This window comes from Thalassophryne amazonica, chromosome 7 (genome assembly GCF_902500255.1).
Source record: "Thalassophryne amazonica chromosome 7, fThaAma1.1, whole genome shotgun sequence".
In the NCBI taxonomy this organism is placed as follows: Eukaryota; Metazoa; Chordata; class Actinopteri; order Batrachoidiformes; family Batrachoididae; genus Thalassophryne; species Thalassophryne amazonica.
This window is the reverse complement of record NC_047109.1, coordinates 48458301-48485208: the sequence shown is the minus strand read 5'-3', so window position 1 is coordinate 48485208 and position 26908 is coordinate 48458301. Positions and strand designations below refer to the sequence as shown.

General features: G+C 42.2%; 1 protein-coding gene across 2 annotated transcripts in view; it reads left to right on the top strand.

The window, feature by feature from the left end:
- LOC117513878 (mannosyl-oligosaccharide 1,2-alpha-mannosidase IA) overlaps positions 1 to 26908 on the top strand; it is an 827748-nt gene that overhangs the window by 469824 nt on the left and 331016 nt on the right. For both annotated transcript variants that reach the window (XM_034174114.1, XM_034174115.1), the window contains exon 3: positions 2267 to 2382. In XM_034174114.1, coding sequence (XP_034030005.1) covers positions 2267 to 2382 — 116 coding nt within the window. The remainder of the gene's footprint in view (positions 1 to 2266; positions 2383 to 26908) is intronic.

Here is a 26908-nt window from a genome sequence, read left to right as displayed (position 1 = left end):
AGTAGTACACCCTCATATGAGTCCCCCTCAGTAACTATACCCAAGGATTTCCCATAACCATAGATGTATGGCCATCACAACCAGTCAGAAGAAAAAGAAGTAAGTTAAATGAACTGCATTTATTTAGCGCTTTTCCATCTGCATCAGATGCTCAAAGCATTTTACACACTAATGCCTCACATTCACCCCGATGTGAGGGTGTTGTCATACGAGGTACTCACTACACACCGGGAGCAACTGGGGGATTAAGGACCTTGCCCAAGGGCCCTTAGTGATTTTCCAGTCAGGCTGGGATTTGAACAGAGGATCCTCTGGTCTCAAGCCCAACGCTTTAACCACTAGACCATCACCTCCCCTAAAGTTCTGTATAGTCCTTGAAGACCGTTGGTACAGGTGCTTACCTCTGGATTCCATTGCATGAACTGGAATCTACCACTCTCTCTGGGTGGTATCCCACTCTGAGAGAGGTTACTTTCCCAGCCAAGGGTGGTTCTCATCTATCGATGGGTGGATTGGGACAATGCAGATGAAATTCCTTGTCCAAGGAGAAGGTGCGGCCGTGTGACTGGGAATCAAACCCCCTTCAACATATTGATAATTGCTGTCCTTATCCCAGTGAATTACCTGCTCTACATTACATGGGATAGAAAGACATATAAAAGTATGGTGACCAAAAACAAAAATCATCAGGTCTCTGCCAACTTGGATCTCCATCATCGCCACACCCCTTTATCAAATCAACCAATGACTCTATAAGCCTTCTAGATGTTTCTCAACTTCATAGGCCATGCTCCCTCAGACATAAATGTAATTTCTGAGTTAATAAGAATGCAGAATCCTGAAAAATGATAGAAGAAAAATCATTTTCCAGATTTGGGTTTTGTTGCCCAAAGGTGTGCTTTTTTCCATTTGCATATTTCAGCTGCAACAATAATTCTTGATAAGAAGTAATGTCTTTGATGCAAAGGATTGCTACATGGTTGCATCAGATCAAACCAGCCATCTACTGTACGCTAGGTTGTTCTGAGGGATGAACAAAAAGATTTTCATTACTTATCTGTTAACCAGGTCAGTTTCCACACAGTTACATTTTTTTCCATAGTTATCTACAATGTGAGCCTGCAAGCAGCTTTGATTCGCGGCCTGTTTAGTCACAGATTCTTGTTATTAAATTACCAAAATCCTATTTTTCCCTTCAATTCTTCTACCATAATTCATTAAAGGACAGTGCTTATTTTCCAATTGTGCAAAGCTGTCTTTGTGAGGCTCAGTTGCATTTTGTAATATTTGGTCATGTGAATGAAAATGGGCTGTGTGATCTCTCATAAGGCCAGGAGGACAGAATAAACACCCCCTAGCAGTTCTCATTTAATCTGTGAAAAGAAATGAATATCTGCAAATGAGATTCATGAACACAAACACACACAGACACACACACACACACACACACACACACACACACACACACACACACACACACACACACACACACACACACACACATATTTCAAACTCAGCACGACAGTCAGACATGTATCAAACAGCGGGAGTTAGCACGCTACATGTAATCCAGCAACAGCTGTTAAATGTTTGCTATCATCAATGCATCAGTTCTTTCTTTCCTGCAGGCGTTGTTTCCTAAATGACTTTCATGTTGCATTGGCTGATGCATTTTTAGCTTTAGGCCTTTAATCTCAGAATGATATGCTTTTCATCTGTGGCATGCTAAGTACTACCATTCAGCATCATTGCAGAAAATACCATTACTCGACACGTGTTCGATTTTTAATCATAGATGCTGTTTGTTACAGGAACTTTTGAGATTTAGGGTTAACTACCTTACAAATATTCTCCTTTTGTAATGGGAAATTATTGATTTGGTAAGATACCTTTTCTGCATATGTAAATATGTTCTTGCTATTATGGAAGTATTGTCCAAACAGAAGAATGCTACCTGGTGAGGTTCCTTCCCTTGCTCAGGGATTTGTGATGGCAATTACGCAACATTACCATGAAACTGTTAAACCCCAAAACATGCTGTGTTAGCACTTAATCAGTCTGCAACTTTCACAAAACAGTGAAGATAGAGATGGATTATCCATGTTTTGCCTTTCTGATGACAAATGGCATGTACAGTGGTCACTTTCCACACAAAATAAAGCAAGATTTTTCTCACATCGGCATGTGCAGTGACACTTTACATGACTAGGAATGAAGTTCCAAAGAGTCAGTCATATTAACATGATTTCTTTTGTGCATTTTACAGGTGGCCTGAGAGGAGCTTCCATCATTGATTCCCTGGACACACTGTACATCATGGGGTTAACTGATGAATATAAAGATGCCAAGGAATGGGTGCAGAACAGCCTGGACCTGAACTCTGTAAGATGTTGGAAATCTTATTCTCCTTTTATCAATTTTTCACTCCTCTGTTGACATGAGTATTGTAAGCAAAACCTCCAATGCAACAGGAAAAAAATTGGCAATATATTGTCTTTGCATAGAGATTCCTTGAATATGCAATACAAACCCTTAAATTTTTTTTTTTTTTTTTTTTTTTTTTTGCACTGTAAAAATTTTGAGCAATGGTTACTTAAAAAAAATTGTGGCAACAAAGTGACATATAACTGAATAGATTTTAAGTTCTACAAAACTGTTGAATACATTAACTAAAATTAAACAAAAAAAAGTACATGTCAATAAAAACAACAGTTAAAATGTGTTGGATTTAGTAATAGCCTGCCAGATGATGAGTTATAACACCCAAAAATATTGAGTATATCCTATTTCACAAGGAAAACACCCAGCGTAAGATAAACCACACCAGATGCCCTTCCTGATGCAACTCCAAATTACATGGAAGGGGTGGCGTTTGAACAGAGAACCTTCCACACTGAAATCAAGTGCACCTACCACTTTGCCATCACCCCTGCCCAACACATATTCTAGCACATTGCTTAATTCAACACATTTACACTGCTTTTTGATAATTTAATATTATATAGACATGTCTTGCCACCTGCTGGATGGTTAGTGAGTGCTGAATTGATGATGGAGTAGGAGCAGGTGTAGTTGTCAGTAATATTCCACATCTCAAACATCATAGTCACAAGTTCACCCAACCCAGTGGGAAGGATTTTGCATGAATGTAGGTCAGGGGTCCTGTAACAGTGGAATGTGCTGAAAAAGTGCTGATGTCCACGTCTTCTTCCTAGTTCTGTGGTAGTCAGACAACGTCCCGGATCAACAAAGCCTTCACTTTGGAAATGATCTGGTTGTTTCAGCGGGGTTTCAGCCTGTCGATCGGCGCTCGGAGTGCGCCGCGCTCTCAGACGCTGTGGGCGGTCTTTAAACCGGCTGGAGCACTCCTTAATCTGTGTGATCCCTATAAAATCGTCCCTGAAAACCATCCGAATTTTCCGAATGGTGTCCACCTAACTGTCTCTCACAGTTTATGGAAAAATTTGATGCAGCAAAGCTCCAAATAGTTCAGACATTTTACTCGCAATAAAAATCCGACGAGGGGGGTGGACCACTGCTCACACAAAGCCTGCTCACAGGCGAATGACGCAACCGACAGGCGTGAAAAAACTCACGCATGCGCACAAAGGTTCAAGCTTGGCTGATGCAATCACACGTGATTCAAATCCATATAGTTTTTGAAAAAAATAAAAAAGGTCCGTTACTTTTTGGACAGACCTCGTATAATGTGCACCAATATAATAACACAATTTTCTGGCAGGTTTTAACAATAATAGTGCATCATTGAAGTAAATGTGCATGGTGGAAAAGAATAAGCACAAGTAGGCCTAGGACTGGCCTCAAGTTGGCAAAGTTGTTCCCTACCTTAGTGGGACTTCTGGCCACGAGAGGAGGAAGCTGGTCTCTCATAGTTTGGACAGTAGGAGCTGAGTGCAGCTGTAAGCAGGCACTCAGACACTCTCTGCATTAGATTCCAGAATTGGACCTTCATGTAAGGTGTTGCTCTGGGTTTGAGCTCAATGTCATTTTTCAGTGTGAGGATCCAGGTTGAAGAATGTTGGTCATTTTGGACAATATACAGTCCACATCTATATTTTCTAAGCCATATATATTGATTCATAACACAAAACTCTCAAAAGGGGTAATAGATATAAGTGTAAAGATGGTTGAATATATCATCAGAGCAGAAAATTGATCAGTCCATGTGAACGCCGCGCAGAACGCTGCTGCGTTCAGGTACCGTCAGAAATTACAAGAGTTTTTTGTTGTTTCAAACTCAGTAGTTGCTTGTGGCAGGAGCGTGCTTTTTGTTTTTCCATTCCAGCTGGGACAGCCTGTCAATGTGCGCAATGTGCACGCCCTCCAGCCCATCGCAAAAGCGATATGTACGTATGTTTTTATGTATTTCCACGAGGACAGCAGGCAGAGACATGCACCTCACGGAGGAATGTTGTATGAATGTTTTTGGGGGAGCGAGGGAGGGGGCGCGACACGTGCAAGACACATGCACCACATGTGTGTTGCTTTGCAACTCCACACTCGTGGGGGCACTTAGACAAATTTCACATCGAGATCAAAAGTAATCATCTACTCACTGTTTTTGTGCTAATGGCACGAATGGCCACACATTTTCTAAGTGCCAAGCTAAGTGCCAAATAGTTGTAGCAACAGGTGTATGAGGCGTTGGCAGCAGCTTCGATTTTACACGTATTGCATACCATTCCTGCTTCATGCGCAATTCATGCGCAATTCGACCACATTCGTACTATGTGTGAAGGGGTCCTAAGAAACGTATATAACAAATCTTTTGACTCAGGTGTGGAGCTCAGGATAACACAAAAAAGAAGATACTGGCCACCTCCATCTGCAGCTGTGATCATCACAGCCTCTGCACTGATGTGCTGATCAGACCTACGCTGAAATGATTATTGTTCCCAATTACATCAACATTTGGCTCTATTTTTGTTATTTCATAAGTGCTATTTTTCACTGGTGTCATTAAAAATATTCCTGTTCTGCCATTGGTTCTGTACAGTGGGAGAGGGAAAACTGATTTCTCACAGTATTAGTGGTATTGGGCAAACCACATCATGACGCACTATCACACCTGTGATGATTTACACCAGTGTACTGTCCAACTGTAACAACAACACAGGTAGCAGAAACAGCCAACCATTACTTGCCCCCAGACAATGTGCAACAACATCTCAACAACAAGACCATGTCCGCACCAGCACCTACAATATCACTTCCATCTTGCTGTTGTGGCCACCGGATACAAGAGAGGATGTTGCAGTGACTAACTCAGTGTGCAGGAATCCGGTTGACCATTTCTTGAGCTGCTTGGGTGGATAGGGATAGTTCCCATGGGATAAAAATGCTTTTTAACCTACCATCCCTGGTTCTCAAGACCAAGCACCTAAGTGGCTCTACTCTACTCTTTTCTACTCTCCTATTTCACTCTTCCTTTTTAGATATACCTTTGTATACTGGCATAGTTCCACCTTAGAATTGGAATATAATATCTGTGTCCATAAATATCACATCAGTGTCTTGCAGGTTTTGCTCACTATATGGTTAGTCAGATTGCTTTAACTCAATTTAAAGTTTCTCCTTGCTGATCTCCACAATTGGGCTCATCTAAAGCCTCTCTAATTTACATAATTAAGTACTCACTTGTGGCTTTGCCTGCTGGATTGATTTCAAACTGTGTGTGACTGTGTTTTGAAACAGAATTGTGCACACTGAATTTGACAGTTTTCCAACTCTTGGGACACTCCAGTGGGAATGAAAAGCTTCCCGTGTGGCCTCTTGCCACAGTGTGTTACTGGCTGATGGGATTCTGTGCATCCCTAAAAGGTACCTGTGAGGCAGAAAATGCGATGAATGAAAAAAGACAGAGAAGGGCAATCATCTGTAGCAGGTCTTTCAATAGGAAAAATGGAGGTAGGGCAGAGGAGAGAAGAGGCCACTGCCTTTTTCCACTGAACAATTTTATAATGATGGGCAGTTGGATGAATTAAAGGAAGCCATAATCAACATTTGCTGGAACATCTGTAGGACTCTTTGGCAGTATTGAGGAATGCCAACATGTTTCCTCACATACTACAGGGTTTTCTCAGCTGTGCATTGGCAACTTGCATGCCAACTGAAGTGAAATCCTGGTCCAGTCTGACATATGTCCTACTCGGCTGAACCTCATTGAATGAAATATTTTCCAACTCAGGTCTGCCTCATTGAAAAGAACATTTGTCTTTTAACATGCAATATAGTTGGGTTCTTTGTACCCATATGGGGTTGTCGTCATTTCGTTAAGGCCCTGTCACACCTTGATGATTTAGCCTGCGTATGCGGATCGTACTGAAAATGCTGGCATACGTCTAATAAATTAATGCAGCTGTTACACCTCGACGATGAACCAGCGTATACCAATAGCCCCGTTTCCACCGAGTGATTCAGATCGGTACTGCATGGTGTGGTGCATATAAAAAAACAGAGTAATTTAATATTATTTTATTTTACCTTGGTGGTTCAATTTCATTGCAACCAGAATGCTGTTGAGTCAACTGATGGCTGTGGTAAACGCTGGCGTGAATGAATGAAGCGCTGCGACTCTTTAAACTTGTAAAGCATCAGTTGCGATCATTCTGTGACAGGGGCTTTGATCCCCCCCGTTTGACTGATCTGATGGGGACTTTCAAACAGCTCTGACTGATCAGATGGGGGAACCGATCAAAGGGCCAGTCACGTTTGATTTTTGACCGGTGCTTTAAAAGTTTAAAGAGTCACAGCGCATCATTCATTCATGGCAGACTGGGGGACCGAGTTGATCAGACCGGAGACCTGATCAAAGCGCCGGTTGAGGTCTGATCGGTGATCAGATCACAACACCGGCATGACATACGAGGTCTGTCCAAAAAGTATCGGACCTTTTTATTTTTTGCAAAAACCATATGGATTTGAATCACGTGTGATTGCATCAGCCAAGCTTGAACCTTCGTGCGCATGCGTGAGTTTTTTCACGCCTGTCAGTTGCGTCATTCGCCTGTGAGCAGGCTTTGTGTGAGCAGTGGTCCACCCCTCTCGTCGGATTTTTATTGCGAATAAATGTCTGAAAGATTTGGAGCTTTGCTGCATCAAATTTTTCCAGAAACTGTGAGAGACCTCCAGCTGGACACCATTCGGAAAATTTAGATGGCTTTCAGCGACGATTTTATGGGAATTACACAGATTAAGGAGTGCTCCAGCTGGTTTAAAGACCGCCCGCAGCGTCTGAGAGCGTGTCGCGCTCCAAGTGCCGATCGACAGGCTCAAACCCCGCTCAAACAACCAGATCATTTCCAACGTGAAGGCTTTGTTGATCCGGGATGTCATCTAACTTTCACAAAAAAGGCAGAAGCCATGGACATCAGCACTTTTTCAGCACATTCTACTGTTACAGGAGTTTTTTTCATGGAAAGAAAAGCGGAGGATTGCGCCACCGTGCCGCTCATGGCGTGGGACAAAACCACCTCCGTGTTGGTCTCACAGGACGGCTTTCAGACGGCTTTCAGACGGCTTCCGGTTGCTTTTCAGTCGTGTGAGTATTCGAGAAATTGTGCATGCACTGGACATGCCCCAACATGTCCTGTGAGGCTTCATCACGGCGGTGCTTTGTGCCATGCGGCTCCGCCGCGACGCGCGGAGTTCCTCCACACGTCTGTCTCAATGTGCCGAAAAAGTGCTGATGTCCACGTCTCCGCAATTCAGACGACATAACGGATCAAGACAGCATCCAGTTTAGAAATGAACGGCACATTCCACTGTTACAGGAGTTTTTGTCATGGAAAGAGGAGCGGAGGAACTCCGCGCATCACGACGGAGCCGCATGGCGCAAAGCAACACCGTGATGAAGCCTCACAGGACATGTTGGGGCATGTCCAGCTCATGCACAATTTCTCGGATACTCACACGACTGAAAAGCAACCGGAAGCCGTCTGAGCAATCTGAAAGCCGTCTTGTGAGACCAACACGGAGGTGGTTTTGTCCTGCACCATGAGCGGCATGGTGGCACAATCCTCCGCTTCTCTTTCCATGAAAAAAACTCCTGTAACAGTAGAATGTGCCGAAAAAGTGCTGATACCCACGCCTTCTGCCTTTTTTTGTGAAAGTTAGACGATGTCCCGGATCAACAAAGCCTTCACATTGGAAATGATCTGCTTGTTTGAGCGGGGTTTGAACCTGTCGATCGGCGCTCGCAGCGCGCCGCGCTCTCAGACGCTGTGGGCGGTCTTTAAACCGGCTGGAGCACTCCTTAATCTGTGTAATCACCATAAAATCGTCGCTGAAAGCCATCTAAATTTTCTGAATGGTGTCCACCTGGAGGTCTCTCACAGTTTCTGGAAAAATTTGATGCAACAAAGCTCCAAATCGTTCAGACATTTATTCACAATAAAAATCCGATGAGAGGGGTGGACCACTGCTCACTCAAAGCCTGCTCACAGGAGAATAACGCAACCGACAGGCGTGAAAAAACTCACACATGCGCACGAAGGTTCAGGCTTGGCTGATGCAATCACACATGATTCAAATCCATATGGTTTTTGCAAAAAATAAAAAGGTACGATACTTTTTGGACAGACCTCGTATCATGACATTTTCACAAAAATCTTGTGAACTTTGACACACCAGATCGTTCCAATAGTTCATACACACATCTGCCACCTGCTGGATGGTAGCAGATGCTGGGCTGATTGTAGATGAGGAGAATGTGTATTTGCGCCCCATATTGGCCTCTCTTCATTGGCTTCCTGTTAATTCTAGAATAGAATTTAAAATTCTTCTTCTTACTTATAAGGTTTTGAATAATCAGGTCCCATCTTATCTTAGGGACCTCGTAGTACTATATCACCCCAATAGAGCACTTCGCTCTCAGACTGCAGGCTTACTTGTGGTTCCTAGGGTTTGTAGGAGTAGAATGGGAGGCAGAGCCTTCAGCTTTCAGGCTCCTCTCCTGTGGAACCAGCTCCCAATTCAGATCAGGGAGACAGACACCCTCTCTACATTTAAGTTTAAGTTTAAGATTAGGCTTAAAACTTTCCTTTTTGCTAAAGCTTATAGTTAGGGCTGGATCAGGTGACCCTGAACCATCCCTTAGTTATGCTGCTATAGACGTAGACTGCTGGGGGGTTCCCATGATGCACTGTTTCTTTCTCTTTTTGCTCTGTATGCACCACTCTGCATTTAATCATTAGTGATCGATCTCTGCTCCCCTCCACAGCATGTCTTTTTCCTGGTTCTCTCCCTCAGCCCCAACCAGTCCCAGCAGAAGACTGCCCCTCCCTGAGCCTGGTTCTGCTGGAGGTTTCTTCCTGTTAAAAGGGAGTTTTTCCTTCCCACTGTAGCCAAGTGCTTGCTCACAGGGGGTCGTTTTGACCGTTGGGGTTTTACATAATTATTGTATGGCCTTGCCTTACAATATAAGGCGCCTTGGGGCAACTGTTTGTTGTGATTTGGCGCTATATAAAAAAAAATTGATTGATTGATTGATTTGAGAGAGACCATTTTTGCACCAAAATGAAAATCATACATATAAGACATTACTTCTCTGACTGTTTTATATTGGTTACTTTTTAAATCTCAAAGGTGCATTTCCATGCAACCTTGCAGAAAAGATGTATAAATGTAGCTGCAAGGAAAACAGAGAGCAAAGTAAATTGTGTTCAAATATCAGATGTAGTTGTTTCATTGAGTAAATTTCTGTGTTGAAGTAATGCGTTTCTCACACTGACAACACATGAATTGCTGATTATTTCACAGCAGTTTCACACCATCAGAATGCCACACAACCCTGCCGAAAGGATTTTGTATGAACGTAGCTGAAGCAGACATGTCTTCCTTTCCTCTCCGTCTCGCTCATCATATGTGTGGGTTTGAAGTTATGTGAAGTTATAAATGAACTTAGTTTTCAGTTTCTTTCATTTCTAAAGCCTAGGTCCAGTGGTTACCAAGGCCACCGCTGCTTGCTTTGAATAATATTGGTTTTGGACCATAATCACACTATAATGGCATTAGAGCTGACTGTGGAGATGTGAATTATGAAGCAGGCTTTCTCTGAGAAATTTCCATGCATGTGTACTTAATATTGTTAAATAATAATTGACCATATCCGCCAATCGCTCTGCCTCATCTGCCTTACTCTGCTCATAAAGAATTAGAATTAGAACTAAATTAGAACTAAAAATAAAAGTAATTAACAATGATCTATCTCTGTTTCAGTTAAACACATTATCTGAGTACGCAACTCTTTGCAAAAATTATCAGTTGAACACTGTGATAAGAATCAATAGTTATAACCGTACTGATTACAGCAAACAGTAGTCTTGGTTTTGCAAATGGAAAGATGAAAAAAGAAAAGGCAAATCAAAATTTGGGCTGCCTGAGGTGATAATGAAATGTGAATAACCAAATGGCTTGTAATTACAAAAGCTTACATTTTTACTGTCAACCTTATTATACCAGACAATAACTACAACAATTCACAGCCCGTAATGATAGCAAATCTTTAATTTGGACACATTGGTGCACATTCAGGAGACATTTGTAGCAGCAGATTTGTTTGTACTCAAATTTATCACAATTTTAGTTTTACTCATAGCTATGAACACAATCTACTAGTTTCCCAGTCCTTTAGTAAGAGCTGTGTTCAACTAGTCAGCTGCCATCCAAACTCTAAGGTTTCAGGACAAGATTGAATACTTTGAAGCTGATTTAATTTGAAAATTCTACATACGTTACTCATTGCAGTTATGTTGACATTATCCTGTTTAATTCCACAATTTAAAATACACTATACTTGCAACTTTTTCATATATCCTAACAATGTAATTAATTTAAGATACAATATGATATGATACAATACGATACACTTTATTGTCCCCAAGTGGAAATTTGTCTTGGACTCTGCAAACATTTCTGTTTAAAAAAAAATCAATAAATACAACAATAAACAATACACTGCTTGCATGCCTATGGGAAATTCATCAGCATATTGCACATTACCCATAATATAATATAAAATTAAAACAGCATAATAAAACAGATAAAAAACAGATTAAAATAGATAACTTACACACACACACACACAGCTGTGTGTGTATATATAAATATACACATGCAGACACATGTCCATGCACAAAGTCCCTAACGCTGCTCCCGGACAACGCCTGCAGCATTCAGGAGTCTAATTGAGGTAGGAACAAAAGAGTTCTTGTATCTGTTCAGTTTGCACTTGGGACTCTGTATCGTCTATCAGATGGTAAAAGTTCATACTCCTGATGGAGGACATGGGATGGATCACAGAGTATTTTCTTTGCTTGCCTATAGGCCTATAGACAGACTGCTCATAGATGGGCTGAAGGGGAAGGTTCGAGTCCTCCCCAAAACCTTCATGGCAGTCTGCACCAGACAAGAAAGTTTTGATTTCAACTGAACTGATAAGTTCCCATACCAAGCTGCCATCCATCTCTATTGATGCTCTACAACATTGCCTGATAAAATAAAAACATAACTTCCTGATCAACATCAAACACCCTGAGTTGACGTAAAAAATACAGTTTTGTTGTAAACATACAGCTAAATAATCAATATGAGTTTCCCAACTAAACAGATTATCTAAGTGAACTCCTGTAAGAGCTTCACTGATGATTTTTTTTTTTCTTTTCATCATGAACTAGAAGTGGAGTCTGGTCCCTAACAGACCGAGGATCTAGAACCATCTCCTGCATTTTATTTACATTTATAAGCAGGTGATTGGCATCACACCACTTAACAAAAGACTCAACCTCAGAAAAATAAGATGAGGGATCTTTGTCCTTGTGCAAAAGACTGAGGATGGCAGTGTCATTAGAAAACTTAAAAATAAGGTTACCGGGGAGACGAATGCTACATTCATTTGTATATAAATTAAACAAGACAGGGGAACTCACACAACCCTGAGGTACTCCTGTGCTGATAAATCTGGAGTCTGAGACTGTATTGTTTACTTTAACTGTCTGGGTTCTCTTTGTTAAAAAAGAATAAAATCATTTCACAATGAGCGGATCTATTCATCTGAGACAATTTGCTTATCAACAGATGAGGCCGCGAAGTATTAAAAGCAGAACTAAAATCGACATATAAAAGGCATGCATAAGCCTTGGGGTCCTTAAGATGCTTTAGGGTCAGATGGGTAATACTGTTAATTGCATCATCTGTACCTCTCCCATGTCTGTAAGCAAACTGCAGTGGATCCAATTCAGAGCTGATGTTGGCTTTCAATATGGAAATAATATATTTCTCCAAACATTTAACTTCCACGGAAGTTATCGCTACTGGTCTATTGTCATTGCTCTCAGTTGGACAAGGTTTCTTTGGAACAGGAATAATAGTAGAGTTTTTCCAGAGGTTAGGTACTGTGTGTGTGCCTACAGACTGCTGAAAAACTGGGCACCAAGCTGGAGTGAATGCTTCTGCACAGGTCTTTAAAACAAGAGCAGAAATGCAATTGGCCTGTGGATTTACCCCTACAAACCTGACTAAACAGTAACTTAATTTTATGGGGGTCAACTGCCAACCTAAACTCAGTGACAGGAAGAGACTGTAACAAATGATTGCATTCCAAAAAAGTCCTGAGTTTCAAGCCTGAGAAAAAAAAAACATTAAATTTGTTTGCTTTCTCCAGTTCATCATGAGTTACAAAGCCTTTCCTATCTGTAGTCATGTTAACGCAGCTTTCATAGGATGATAGAGGCCACTGTGCTCATTGGGACCTTCAATGCAGCAGACATGTTTCTGTACCCTTCCCTCAATTTGTGCATCAAGACAATCCTGTCTCAGAGGTCTACAGACAATTCCTTTAACTTCATGCTTGGTTTGTGCTCTGACATACACTGTCAACTGTGGGACCTTATATGTAGACAGGTGTGTGCGTGTGTGCTTTTCCAAATCTTGTCCAATCAACTGAATTTTCCCCAGGTGGACTCCAATTAAGCTGTAGAAGCATCTCAACGATAACCAGTGGAAACAGGGTGCACCACATGTGATTTCTTAGTTTTTATTTTTAATAAATTTGCAAAAATCTAAAACTTCTTTCACATTGTCATTATGGGGTATTATGTGTCAAATTTTCAGGAAAAAAAAAAAATTTCATCCATTTTGGAAGAACGCCATAACAGAAAAATGTGGGAAAAGTGAAGCGCTCTAAATACTTTCTGGATGCACTGTACATCACATGAAGTCAGCAGGTTTACACATTGACACATTTATAAGAATTTGCTGAATCCAACATCACAATCATGTATTCGTGTACTAAAAAAGGTACAAGTAATTTGATAAAAGTTCCAAAAAATATTATTGCAGCTTACAGTCTTCCTAGTGGCAGGCTGCCTGAATGTTAGCTGTCCCTCAATGGACAATTCGCCCTATTGACGTTTCAAATCCTGCAAAACCTCGGAGAGGTCGCTGCACTGCGAGATCTCAGTAACATTGAGCACTGCATTGAAACACTCTGATCGGGCTGCACTCTAACCGCTGCACACAGACAAAACCATTAACATCGCAACAGAAAACTATTTTTACATTGTGCCTAAAACTCTCATGAATATATTCTCTGGGTTTATAGACGTTGCTATTGCATTTGTTTTATGTAAACATGCGAGAATCACAGGCTGTCTTTCTCTGTTATTTTCAAGGGGAGTTGCTGTGAGTTACGCTCGCTTCCTGATCATGTCGTTCTGGGGGAAAGTGAAGTTTGCTCTTTAACATCTTGATTATTGTTCTTTACAACACTGTTTGTCCTCTTTGTTCCAGACTAATATATATAATGTGTCTGAAATTTGGTTTGCGTTTATTAAATTCCACGCAGATTAAACATAGCACACAGATTATTTGTTATAATTCTTTTAGCAAGTTTTCAGGGTATCATGCAGCAGTCTCTTATTAACGTGATGAAAAGCATAAAAAATTACATTTTTGTAGTATAATATTCATTTACAGTTGTCATCATGTGGATTCTCTATGTTGTTTGACTGCAGACTCTCTGGCGCGCAAGGGATTATGGGATATGTCAATAGGGCGAATACTCATAATTAAGCATAACTTTTTTCCTTTCCTTTTTTCCTGAAGAGTGATTAAAAAAATCATCCCCTGTACCAGAATCTTTTTTGGGGGGGGGGGGTTCCACCTTTAAACATGTTTATTTGTGTTCAGTGCCAACCTCAAGTGCCCATTTAAGGAACTACAGGTTTTGGCACTGTGTTTCACAGAGTCTCTTCGTCATAGTTTACCTTCTTCTGCAGTCCATGATGAATATTACACTTCATAACAGATGATTGATGAATACTAAGTATCTTCTCATCTTCTTCATGCTTCAAAATACGGGTCAAATGTCAAATCCTCTTCGCCTCACCCATTACTCACAAATGGAACCTATTGTTGGATCACAACAAACTGCAGGTCACTGTGATTATACTGATTGTAATGCTGCGTTTACACATAACGAAAAGTCACGAATGCCACAAAGTACACATTCTTGGCTGTTGATCACAAATGTGATTATTTGAGGCAGAGGCGTCAGGTGTCCTCAGGAACTGCTGCAACCTGTAACCACACGTTACGATTAATGGCACATGTTGCTGGAGAATTATCAGGAACCATTACACACGGTCAAGAATAATGTTCCGCGTTGTTGTGCGCTATGACACGCTATTGCGCATAACAGCGCATCGTTAAGTTCTGTCACATTGTGAACGAGGTGAATTGTCTCCACACACACACCCATATTCATCCAGCTGAATTCAGATCGCTCCAGTTTTTCAGAAGAACTTTGTGACTGCATGCGTAGTTGGGCTCTGTGCTTGGAGTGGTGCAGAGAGGAGGAGACGGACAGAGCCAGATGAGTGGCTTCATGCGGCTCTCATCTCGCGTGTTTTCCCAAACATCAGGCGCATGCAGCAGGTGGAACACCTGCAGGAGCGCGCTGAAGAGCACTGAAATGAGACTTTTAGCCAACTTGGTGTCAGCAGTCAAACTGAATGCGGTGCAGCAGGGTTTAATTATGCGCGCGCTTCTTCCTCCCCCGGATTGGAGGAGGTGCAGATGTCTGGCTGCATGCGAGTCTCCTCTCGCTTCTCTGGTTCCTCTGGCTCAGACTTGTTCTCCTGCTCATCGGTTACAACAGCAGGTGGAACACCTGCAGGAGCGTCCTGAGGAGCTTCAGCAGGAACTGTGGAACGACACTTGGCTGACTTCGTGTCACTGTTCCTCTTCGGCATACTGCATCAAACTGAACGCTGTGGAGCCGAGTTTAATTGCGTGCACGTGACAGAAAACTGATTTGTCGTGGCGCGCAGTGAAATGTGATGCCGCGTTACAAGTCGTATCAAAACTTGACAGTTTCCGTGTCACTTTGTAATAACACGTGACAGTTTGGGCTCCAAGAACGATCACAGGAACCACTACGAACGTTGTCACATTCTATTAAGGATCACTACTCATCAAGATGGATCAATACGCTCAGTTGCGACCTCCACGACATGAGACGAAATGAGGGTGGTGTGTGACATTTGCGGAAGATTTTTTTGACAGGCAAAAACATGCTCCAAGAATATCAAGAATATCACGCACTATTAAGAAACCTATTCAGATGCGTTAAGTCACGTTAAGAATGTCAGGAATGTGTCACGAATGACAGGAAAATGACATTCGTAACGCATCTTGCTTATGTGTAAACGCACCTTTAGACCCGGCTAGCACCACTGAGGGAGTGGCAATTGTAGGCAGTGATGCTGGTAACGCGTTACTCTAATCTAACGAGTGATCTAACGCGTTAATCTTTCCAAATCAGTAATCAGATTAAAGTTACTTCTCTGAGTCACTGTGCATCACTATTATTTTTGTATTGTGGGTCGATTGCAGCTTTAAAACAGGTGTCCTGATGAGATGCAGCAGGAGGTCTGAACTGTCCCCTTTCAGCGAGCTGCTGCGCAGAGCTGCATCTACTGTGTATCTCAGCTCGGAGTTGAAAATAGTTGTCACTGAAAGTGCGGTGATGCTCAAGCGCTACGGTTTTACAAGGACATTTTTACACTTTTTTCCTTTAAAACTCTGCGCCGTTCTGTTCGTGTCCTCATTAAAAACAGTTGATCCGTGACACGCAAATACTATCGAGGATGACATGATGTAAAAACACTGATAAAAACTTTCTTACCTGTTAGTCTGGTCATGTTTTCTGCATAAATAAACATTATCCGTTCTTCTGTTCAAACAGCAAGCCAGGGGTGAATCCATGCGGGAAGAGAGCATGGGTGGGTGGGGGTGCATCGCTCCCCACAACAGCCCTAGATTAAAGGTCCACTTTTGAAGACATTTTTCATACAATTACTACTACTAATACTAAGAATAATAATAATAATTTCAACAACTAAAATGTTTAGAAATTATTTAAATGTTAGAAAAATGTTACAAAGAGTTTAATAGTTACCTTTATAAACAATGCAGTTTAGAAATTGTAAGTTTTACCATTACAGTGCTGTCAACAGTTAAATATGAGGCCAAGAAAGATGTCTTTATTTATATATATATTTTTTATAAAACAAGTATTTATGTTCATTGAAGTCAAGAAAATGTTACTATAAAGTGAGTATTGACAAAAAACAGGTTATCATTTTCATGTTGAGGTGGCAGAGGGGTTGTTGTCGACAGCTGCTAAAAGTAATTAATAAAGTAACTAGTAATCTAACTTAGTTACTTTTAAAATTGAGTAATCAATAAAGTAACTAAGTTACTTTTTCAAGGCGTAATCTTGAATCAGTAATTGGATTACTTTTTCAAAGTAACTGTGGCAACACTGATTATGGTAGATTGGCTCCAATTCCAATGGTGTCAGATGTCACCTTAGTCAATGAGCATATTATGAGGATCAGACTGAATCACTGGATGGTTTGTTTTTTCTCTCAGTCTACACTTGGACTGTTGTGACTGATGTCTCATGGGGAGAAATCTTATTTACAGCTTCACTCAGTGGTTGACCACTACCCCAGAGGTGACACTCTAATGGTCGTAGGTGAGAAGGCTTAATATGAGGATGGCACTGGTCCTTATGGATTTGGCAACCATTGCAAAAATGGTTCCTTGCCCCTTAATTTTGAAAATGTTAGGGGCTCCGAATTGCTGAAAACTGGGACCAACACCCAGAGCCACACCACTGGAAATGCTTTTCCAATACCAGCAGTGTTGATAAGAAAATTAACCAAACAGTCTCACTCCCAGTGGATCATATACAGTATTACCCTTGGTCAGTGCCCATTTGCATTGCCTTGTGACAAATTTGGTAACCCCTTCAAATCACTTAGTGATATGTGGGGAAACATGTTTTTTTTTTTGACAAATGCATAGTTGCCCCATAACAACTCACAGAGCTATCTGCTTCATTTCCACATCATGGGGAGTTAATGGTCTAGGGGTTAAGAGTTGGGCTTCAGACCAGAGGATCGATCCTCTGTTCAAAACCCAGCCAGACCAGAAAATCACTAAGGGCTCTTGGGCAAGGTCCTTAATCCCCTAGTTGTTCACAGTGTGTAGTGAGCACTCTGCATGGCAGCACCCTGACATCAGTGTGTGTGAGTGTGAATGGGTGTTTGTGAGGTATAGTTGTAAAGAGCTTTGAGTTTATAGTGCAATATAAATGCAGTGTATTTATCAGGTAGTGTTCATCTATGTTTAGGTTATGGCTATGGTCATTGTTAATGGCCCCTTCACACATAGTGCGAAGTTTGGACGACGTTAGGATCAAAACGGCAAAATAGCGCAAAACAGTTCAAAATTAGCGCACGAAGCATCGCGCCAACAGGCAGGCGTGCACGAACCCGGTGCGAGAGTCCGTGCACGCGCCAGTGTCTTTCGAGCAGGAACAGTGCCAGGTGCACCACATGGTAGTATAAATAAAAAAAATAAATAAAAACCAGCTGGTACGTGTGGAACCACAGTGCTCCGCTTGTATGATATAAATAAAAAAATAACAACCAGCCGATACGTGTGGAACCACATTGCGCCGCTTATGTGGTATAAATAAAAAAATAAAAACTAGCTTGTACGTGTGGAACCACATCTCGCTGCTTATGTGGAATAATTAAAAAAAGAAAAGAGAAAAAAAACACCACCCACTGGATGCAAACTCGTGCCTTTCAAGAGCTCTGGATTACCAGTTAGCAACTTTACCACTGAGCTATGGAGCTGTTCTGTGAAAGCTGCTTGAATCTGACTCATATCACGAAGGACATGCAAGTATTACCAAAAAAAAAAAAAAAATCCCACACCATATAAAAACACCGCATTTATCAAGCAAGCAATACAAATATGATCCGTCTGTTCCTCTGGTGATGACCCAGGGTCACAGAGAAGCAGTGGGCTCTGATCATGTCCACATCCACTGGTCAGGTGCGTCCAGTCGGCCATGTGTCTTGTGGATGGTGCGCCACAGCTCAGACACCGCGTCATGTGGAACAGAGCTGATGTGGGTGATGTGACGGTCAGATTGCCCGCTGCGTGTTCTGATCTGACGGCCCGTTTCAACCTGGGGGGCTGTCAGTGTCCGCTCCGTGCGCGCGCTCACTTGCTGCAGCTTGTCGCCACCACGGCAATATGTGTTTTTATTTACGTCCACGTAAATACAGCAATCAGACACACGCGCCTCACAGTGGACAGTTGTTGGTCCATGACTGTTCAAACACAGTAGGCAGAAGTCTTGAAGGTGCTTAAACACAAAACTGTCTTATCAGTAGCCGACAGTGTACCGAGCCAATACTAAAAGTTAGCAGTTACTGGTTAGCTGTAACTTCTGCGATTTTTTTTTTTTTTTTAGCGATTTAACGGTTTAGGGTTGTAAAAGTTAACTTTTCAGTTAGTGAATTACTGGTTATTGAAGCTAACGTTTTGGTTAGCTGTGCCCACCACTGGTGACAGAGTTCACTACCCCCCTCCCCCATTTGTATGAACCGTACTGCCATTGCACAGCAACAAATACTGTCTTCGTCAGAACAGCTGTCAATAAGTCGAATTTTAAATTTGTTATATACACCATAGAAATCCAGAACTTCTGCATGATTTTCTTAGTGTGCCTACTGGCATGCCCTGGTGGAATCATCTGATAACACACATTGTCCATAAGCGTGTGTACAGTTCCTTTCTCGATGCAGCTGGTTGTCTATGCAAACACGTGGTTAAAGTTCAATTATATATTTCATCCCTAATTGTACTCTTAATAAGCAATAGTAATACTGTCCTTTAATATGCAATTGTACTATTAGTTAATAAAAATTGACCAATAATAAGGACGACCCTTGCAGTGTTGAGGACCCAGCAACTGGGAAAAGGCTAAGGAGTCACCCATGTATCACCTGGTCATGGCAGATAGGTGGCTACTTTCAGGAGGTAGGGATGGACCAATGCCTTCCCAACCACGACTTAAAATTCTTCAACAATGTGTTGGACCTGAGTACTTTTGCATGTCACTTCTGTATTCTGGTAGTGCTGTTGCACTGAAACCTCATGTACGGAGGCTGGGTTGTGCATACCTTTTGTGAAATCTCATCTCTTATGATTTTACAGTTCTTGCTGTCTGTATGTATGTCTGTTGATGATTCCCGTGTAGCCTCAATAGCACAGCTACAAACTACACTGTTAATGACGCCAGATAAACCTCAGTGCATCTCTCCTGAGCCAAACCAGGACAGCGAAGTGACAGGATAATTATCACATCCAGACCTATACTTCCACATCTCAGATGAGACTGAAGTGATTGTGAACTCTTGTGGGTGTCACAGGGAGAAACTGAGGACTAGTGCTGTGTTCTTTCATTGCACGTGCTACATTTTTCTGCCTTGTTGCGTTTCGTGAGAGTAGTTGTGGACATGTGTAAGCAAAGTATTGCTAAATAGGGCAGAGCGCATGAAGCGAAACAGGCAGCAGCAGAGCGGCAGTGAATGGACTGCATTAAGCTTGGACGGACTGTTGCTCAGAGGTCAAGAGGGTAACAGACATGGACTGTGTGCTGAGAGTTGCAGTGTGCAGTGCAGGTGTTTAGCCAGATGAGGCACACAACCAGAAGCAGAAACCGTTAGGGACCAGGACGGTCATGTAAGAGTTTTCTGCAGTGGTGCATGAAGAAACATGCCTGTGAAGGACCTGTTTCTTAAATGTGCACTGTTGTGGGTTTTTTTTTTGTACACTTGGGGAGGTTTGGTCACTCACTGTGAAGTCTGAACAAAGGTGCTGTAGGGACTGTACCAGCAGTGATGCCTGAGAATACTAGAGTATTTTCTGGAAAACGCAGTGGGAACTTTTATTTTTGTTTGGGCAATATATTGTTCACATGATTAGCAGGGTAATACTAGAGTGGATTTTTGTCAAATTGACCAAAATTACCAAAAACAGTTGCTCTCATCAGCTCCAAATTGCTTTATTTTTCTTTCCAGCATTACTTTACACATTTACAGTGGGGCAAAAAAGTATTTAGTCAGTCCCTGATTGTGCAAGTTCTCCTACTTAGAAAGATGAGAGAGGTCTGTAATTTTCATCATAGGGACACTTCATCTATGAGAGACAAAATGAAAAAAAATTCCAGGAAATCACATTCTAGGATTTTTAAAGAATTTATTTGTAAGTTAGTAAGTCCCTTCGGCTGCTCCCTTGTTTGCACTCGGGGTCGCCACAGCAAATCCAAGGTGGATCTGCATGTTGAATTGGCACAGGTTTTACGCCGGATGCCCTTCCTGACGCAACTCCACATTACATGGAGAAATGTGGCAGGGATGGGATTTGAACCCGGAACCTTCTGAACTAAAACGAAGCGCATTAACCACATGGCCACCACCCCTGCCATGGTGGAAAAATAAGTATTTGGTCAATAACAAAAGTTCAACTCAATACTTTGTAACATAATCTTTGTTGCAATGACAGAGGTCAAACATTTCCTGTAAGTCTTGGTTTGCACACACTGTAGCTGGTATTTGGCCCATTCCTCCATGCAGATCTCCTCTAGAGCAGTGATGTTTTGGGGCTGTCACTGGGCAACACAGACTTTCAACTCCCTCCACAAATTTTCTATGGGGTTGACATCTGGAGACTGGCTAGGCCACTTCAGCACCTTTAAATGCTTTTTATGGAGCCACTCCTTCGTTGCCCGAGTGGTGTGTTTGGGATCATTGTCATGCCGGAAGACCCAGCCGCGTTGCATCTTCAATGCACTCACTGAAGGAAGGAGGTTTTGGCTTAAAATCTCACGATACATGGCCATGTTCATTCTTCCCTTAACACAGATCAGTCGTCCTGTCCCCTTTGCAGAAAAACAGCCCCAAATCATGATGTTTCCACCCCCATGCTTCACAGTAGATATGATGTTCTTGTGATGCAACTCAGCATTCTTCTTCCTCCAAACATGACAAGTTGAGTTTTTACTAAAAAATTCTCTTTTGGTTTCATCTGACCACATGATATTCTCCCAGTCCTCTTCTGGATCATCCATATGCTCTCTGGCAAACTTCAGATGGGCCTGGACACATACTGGCTTAAGCAGGGGGAAACGCCTGGCACTGCAGGATTTGAGTCCCTCTCTGCATAGTGTGTAGCCTTTGTTACCTTGGTCCCAGCTCTCTGCAGGTCATTCATCAGGTCCCTCCATGTAATTCTGGGATTTTTGTTCACCGTTCTCATGATCATTTTGACCCCATGGGATGAGCTCTTGTGTGGAGCCCCAGATCAAGGGAGATTATCAATGGTCTTGTATGTCTTCTATTTTCTTACACTTGTTCCCACAGTTGATTTATTCACACCAACCTGCTTGACTTTTGTAGAGTCACTCTTCCCAACCTGGTGCACTTCTACAATTTTCTTCCTGGTGTCCTTTGACAGCTCTTTGGTCTTGGCCATGGTTGAGTTTGGAGTCTGACTGTTTGAGGCTGTGGACAGGTGTCTTTTATACAGATAACGAGTTCCAACAGATGCCATTAATACAGGTAACAGGTGGAGGACAGAAGAGCTTCTTAGAGAAGAAGTTACAGGTCTGTGAGAGCCAGAAACCTTGCTTGTTTGTGGGTGACCAAATTCTTATTTTCCACCATAATTTACAAATAAATTCTTTAAAAATCCTACAGTGTGATTTTCTGGATTTTTTTCTCATTTTGTCTCTCATAATTGAAGTGTACCTATGATGAAAATTACAGACCTCTGTCATCTTTCTAAGTAGGAGAACTTGCACAATCAGGGGCTGACTAAATACTTTTTTGCCCACCTGTACCTGAAACCTAAGATATTGGCCTTCTGGACCCCATCCTGATGAAACCCAGTCCTAAAACTCAACCCTGAAATTTATGCTTGTTGTTTATTCATGAATCAATAAATCTTTGCAACTATTTTTTAAGTATCTCTCTGAAAATTTCAGGTCTTGAAATATCTATACAATGCAATAATTCCATGTGAAGAAAAAGAGTGTGAGATTGAAATTATTCAGTTAGAAGAGCTTGAAAGATTGTTATAATGATCTGCTGCCAAGCTTTTAATGAATAAAATCTCAAACAAAAGCAATAGTGGACACATCACAAATGGCTCATTAGAAGAGAATAACAAATTAAAGGTGTGTGCCTATTTGATTTCTCACAAAATGGACAACATTTAGTTTGTGTTGAAATCTAGTTATTATAAAGTACCTCTGTTTCTGTGGTATATCACAAAATGACAGCTGTGTTGTGTGGGCCACTGAAGAGGAGGTACTGCTGGCCCACCACCAGAGGGTGCCCTGCCTGAAGTGCGGGCTTCAGGCACGAGAGGGCGCCGGAGCAACCGGGAGTGACAGCTGTCACTCATCAACAGCACCAGCTGTCACTCATCTTCAACTCAAACCACTTCACCATAAAAGCCGGGCAGCATCTTCACCTCGCTGCCGAGAAATCGTCTACCTGTCAGGTAAACCGCTCAGCCTGAGTAAACACAACAGTAGTAACGTCTTTGCTTCTGTGTGTAACATTACTTTTGCTGACGAACCTGTTTGTACGTAAGGAGTAGTCGTGTGTTGGGGAGTTGGCGTACTCTGCTCCTCGGTTGGGGACTACTAAGTATACCAACAGGATCTGCACTTAATTCTGGAATATTGTGATTAAGAGGTGGAGGTGTTTCCCACCCTCTTCTGACTGTTTGCTGGGTGTTCACGCACCCACCATCACCTGTCTGTTCTTCCTGCCAGCAGTACCAGATCTGACAGCCGGAGGCAGTGGCCACCTGGGGACTCAGCGCTTGGTGGCTCCGGGGTGCTCCAGATCCGCTGGCAGTGGAAAGCGTGTGGGATCCGGCTCTTCTCTGGACAGGCGTCTTCTATCCTCGAGCCTGCCCACACGTCGCCTTGAATTATTGACTGCTGTTCTAAATTGTGTTGTCTGTTGTTCTGTTGTGTACATTCACAACATTAAATTGTTGTATTCTGGCTTATTCCATTGTCCGTTCATTTACGCCCCCTGTTGTGGGTCCGTGTCCCTACACTTTCACAACAAGCTGATTTTATTGGTGATTTTGTGTGTATTTTGTTGGGGTTCCATCTCAAATATGACATTTAGGAGAATATATCAATTAATTAATTCATTCATTCATTCTCTATACCTGTTTACTCCAGTTAAGGGTCACAGGGGGCTGGAGCCTATCCCAGGAATCATAGGGTGTGAGGCGGGGTGTGCCCTGGACAGGACACCAGTCTGTTGCAGTGAAATTCTTATATTATTATACTTATTATATTATATTACAATATTGATCTCCCAAGACACTTATTTTGGCTAACCAAGTGAAAGCAATGTAAATGTAACGAATATTAATATTGGCAACTGACACAGCAGATCTGTGTAAGTGTTGGCTTTGCCTATGGTATGTCTACCAGATACCCAACAAAACGTGTGAAATAAATCCAGATTTTATCTGTAGTTCTTCCCAGTATGATCTCTGGTGGCTTATGTTTATTACATACGAGGTCTCTTAGATAATAAACCGACCCTTTTATTTTTTTTTTAACTATATGGATTTGAATGACATGCGATTACACCAATCATGCTTGAACCCTCGTGCGCATGCGTGAGTTTTTTCACGCGTGTCGGTGACGTCATTTCCCTGTGGGCAGGCCTTGAGTGAGATGTGGTCGCGCCCTCTCGGCTGAATTCCTTTGTTTCACACGCTGCTCGAGACGGCGCGCGTTGCTTTATCAAACTTTTTTCTGGACCTGTGAGGAATATCCGAGTGGACACTATTCGAGAAATTAAGCTGGTTTTCTGTGAAAAGTTTAACGGCTGATGAGAGATTATGGGGTGTTTCTGTCGGTGTAAGGACTTCCCACAGAGCGGGAAGTCCTGCAGCGCTTCCAGGCGCTGTCATCGGCCTGTTTCGAGCTTAAAACATCCTAATTTAAGGCTTAATTCACCCAGGACATCGTGAGAGAACAGAGAAGATTCAGAAGAGGCCGGCATGAGGAATTTATGCGGACATTCCACTGTTTAAGGACATTTTTTTAATGAAAGACGTATGCGCAAATTCGCCGAGTCGTTTCCGTGACGACTCGGCAAATCTGTGTGCACCGCGACAGGAAAAACACCTCCGTGTTGAAAACCATTTGTAGAATTCAGGCGGCTTTTAATGGCTTTCAACAAGTGAGTAACTGAGAAATTGTTTAACAGCTTGGGCATGTTCCAACTTGTCCGTTAAGGTTTCCAACGGAGGTGTTTTTCCTGTCGCGACCCCCCGCGGTCGGGTCCAGCCCGACATGCGACTCTGCCCGCACGTTCTTTCATTACAAAATGACCGTTAACAATGGAATGTCCGAATAAACTCCTCATGCCGACTTCTTCTGAAAGTTCTCTGTTCTCTGACGACTTACTGCGTCAACAGAGCCTGAAATGTGGAAGTTTTCAACTTGAAACGGCGAGACGCTGCCGCCTCGAAGCGCAGATCGCCGTCAGGCGCCGTGGACCATCCTTAAAGCGACACTACCAGACCAAAATCTCTCATCAGCCGTTAAAATATTTACCGAAAACCAGCTGAATTTATTGAATGGTGTCCACTCAGTTGTGCCTTACAATTTTGAAAAAATTTTTATCAAACAAAGCAACAGTCTCTGAGCCATTCCTAAACAATGAAAAAAATCGACGAGCGGGTGGACGACTCCTCACTCAAAGACTGCCCACAGGCGAATGACGTAACCGACAGGCGTGAAAAAACTCTCGCATGCCCACGAGGGTTCAAGCATGTCTGATGTAATCACACGTGATTCAAATCCATATGGTTTTTGAAAAAAATAATAAGGTCGGATACTTTTCTAATAGACCTCGTACAGTGAGGAAAATAAGTATTTGAACACCCAGCAGTTTTGCAAGTTCTCCCACTTAGAAATCATAGAGGCGTCTGAAATTTCCATCTTAGGTGCATGTCCGCTGTAAGAGACATAATCTAAAAAAAAACAAACAAAAAAAACAAAATCCGGAAATCACAATGTATGACTTTTTTATAATTTATTTGTATGTTACTGCTGCAAGTAAGTATTTGAACACCTGTGAAAATCAATGTTAATATTTGGTACAGTAGCCTTTGTGTGCAATTACAGAGGTCAAAAGTTTTCTGTAGTTTTTCACCAGGTTTGCACACACTGCAGCAGGGATTTTGGTCCACTCCATACAGATCTTCTCTAGATCTTTCAGGTTTGGAGTTTCAGCTCCCTCCAAAAATTTTCTATTGAGTTCAGGTCTGGAGACTGGCCAGGCCAGTCCAGGACCTTGAAATGCTTCTTATGGAGCCCCTCCTTAGTTGCCCTGGCTGTGTGTTTGGGATCATTGTCATGCTGGAAGACCCAGCCATGAGACCATCTTCAATGCTCTTACTGAGGGAAGGAGGATGTTGCCAACATCTCACCATACATGACCCCATCCATCCTCCCTTCAATACGCTGCAGTCGTCCTGTCCCCTTTGCAGAAGAGCACCCCCAGAGTATGGTGTTTCCACCCCCATGCTTCACGGTTGGGATGGTTTCTGGGGGTTGTTCTCATCCTCTAAACATGGTAAGTGGAGTTGATTCCAAAAAGCTCTATTCTGGTCTCATCTGACCACATGACCTTCTCCCATGCCTCCTCTGGATCATCCAGATGGTCACTGGTGAACTTCAAATGGGCCTGGACATGTGCTGGCTTGACCAGAGGGACCTTGCTGCCCTGCAGGATTTTAAACCATGACAGCATCATGTGTTACTAATGTAATCTTTGTGACTGTGGTCCCAGCTCTCTTCAGGTCATTGACCAGGTCCTCCTGTGTAGTTGAGCTTTCTCAGAATCATCCTTACCCCACAAAGTGAGATCTTGCATGAAATCCCAGACTGAAGGAGATTGACAGTCATCTTGTGGTTCTTCCACTTTCTAATAAATAATCATAACAGTTGTTGTCTTCTACCAAGCTGCTTGCCTGTTGTCCTGTAGTCCATCCCAGCCTTGTGCAGGTCTACAGTTTTGTCCCTGGTGTCCTTAGACATCTCTTTGTTCTTGGTTATCGTGGACAGGTTGGAGTGTGATTGATTGAGTGTGTGAACAGGTTTCTTTTATACAGGTAACAAGTTCAAACAGGTGCAATTAATACAGGTAAAGAGTGCAGAATAAGAGGGCTTCTTAAAGAAAAATTAACAGTTCTGTGAAAGCCAGAATTCTTGCTGGTTGGTAGGTGTTCAAATACTTATTTACAGTAGTAACATACAAATAAATCATACATTGTGATTTCCAGATTTTTTTTTTTTTTTAGATTATGTCTCTCACAGTGGACATGCAGCTAAGATGAAAAATTCAGACCCCTCTGTTAGGTTTAAAACCACCTAAACATCATAAAACTGTAACAGAGAAAGACACAA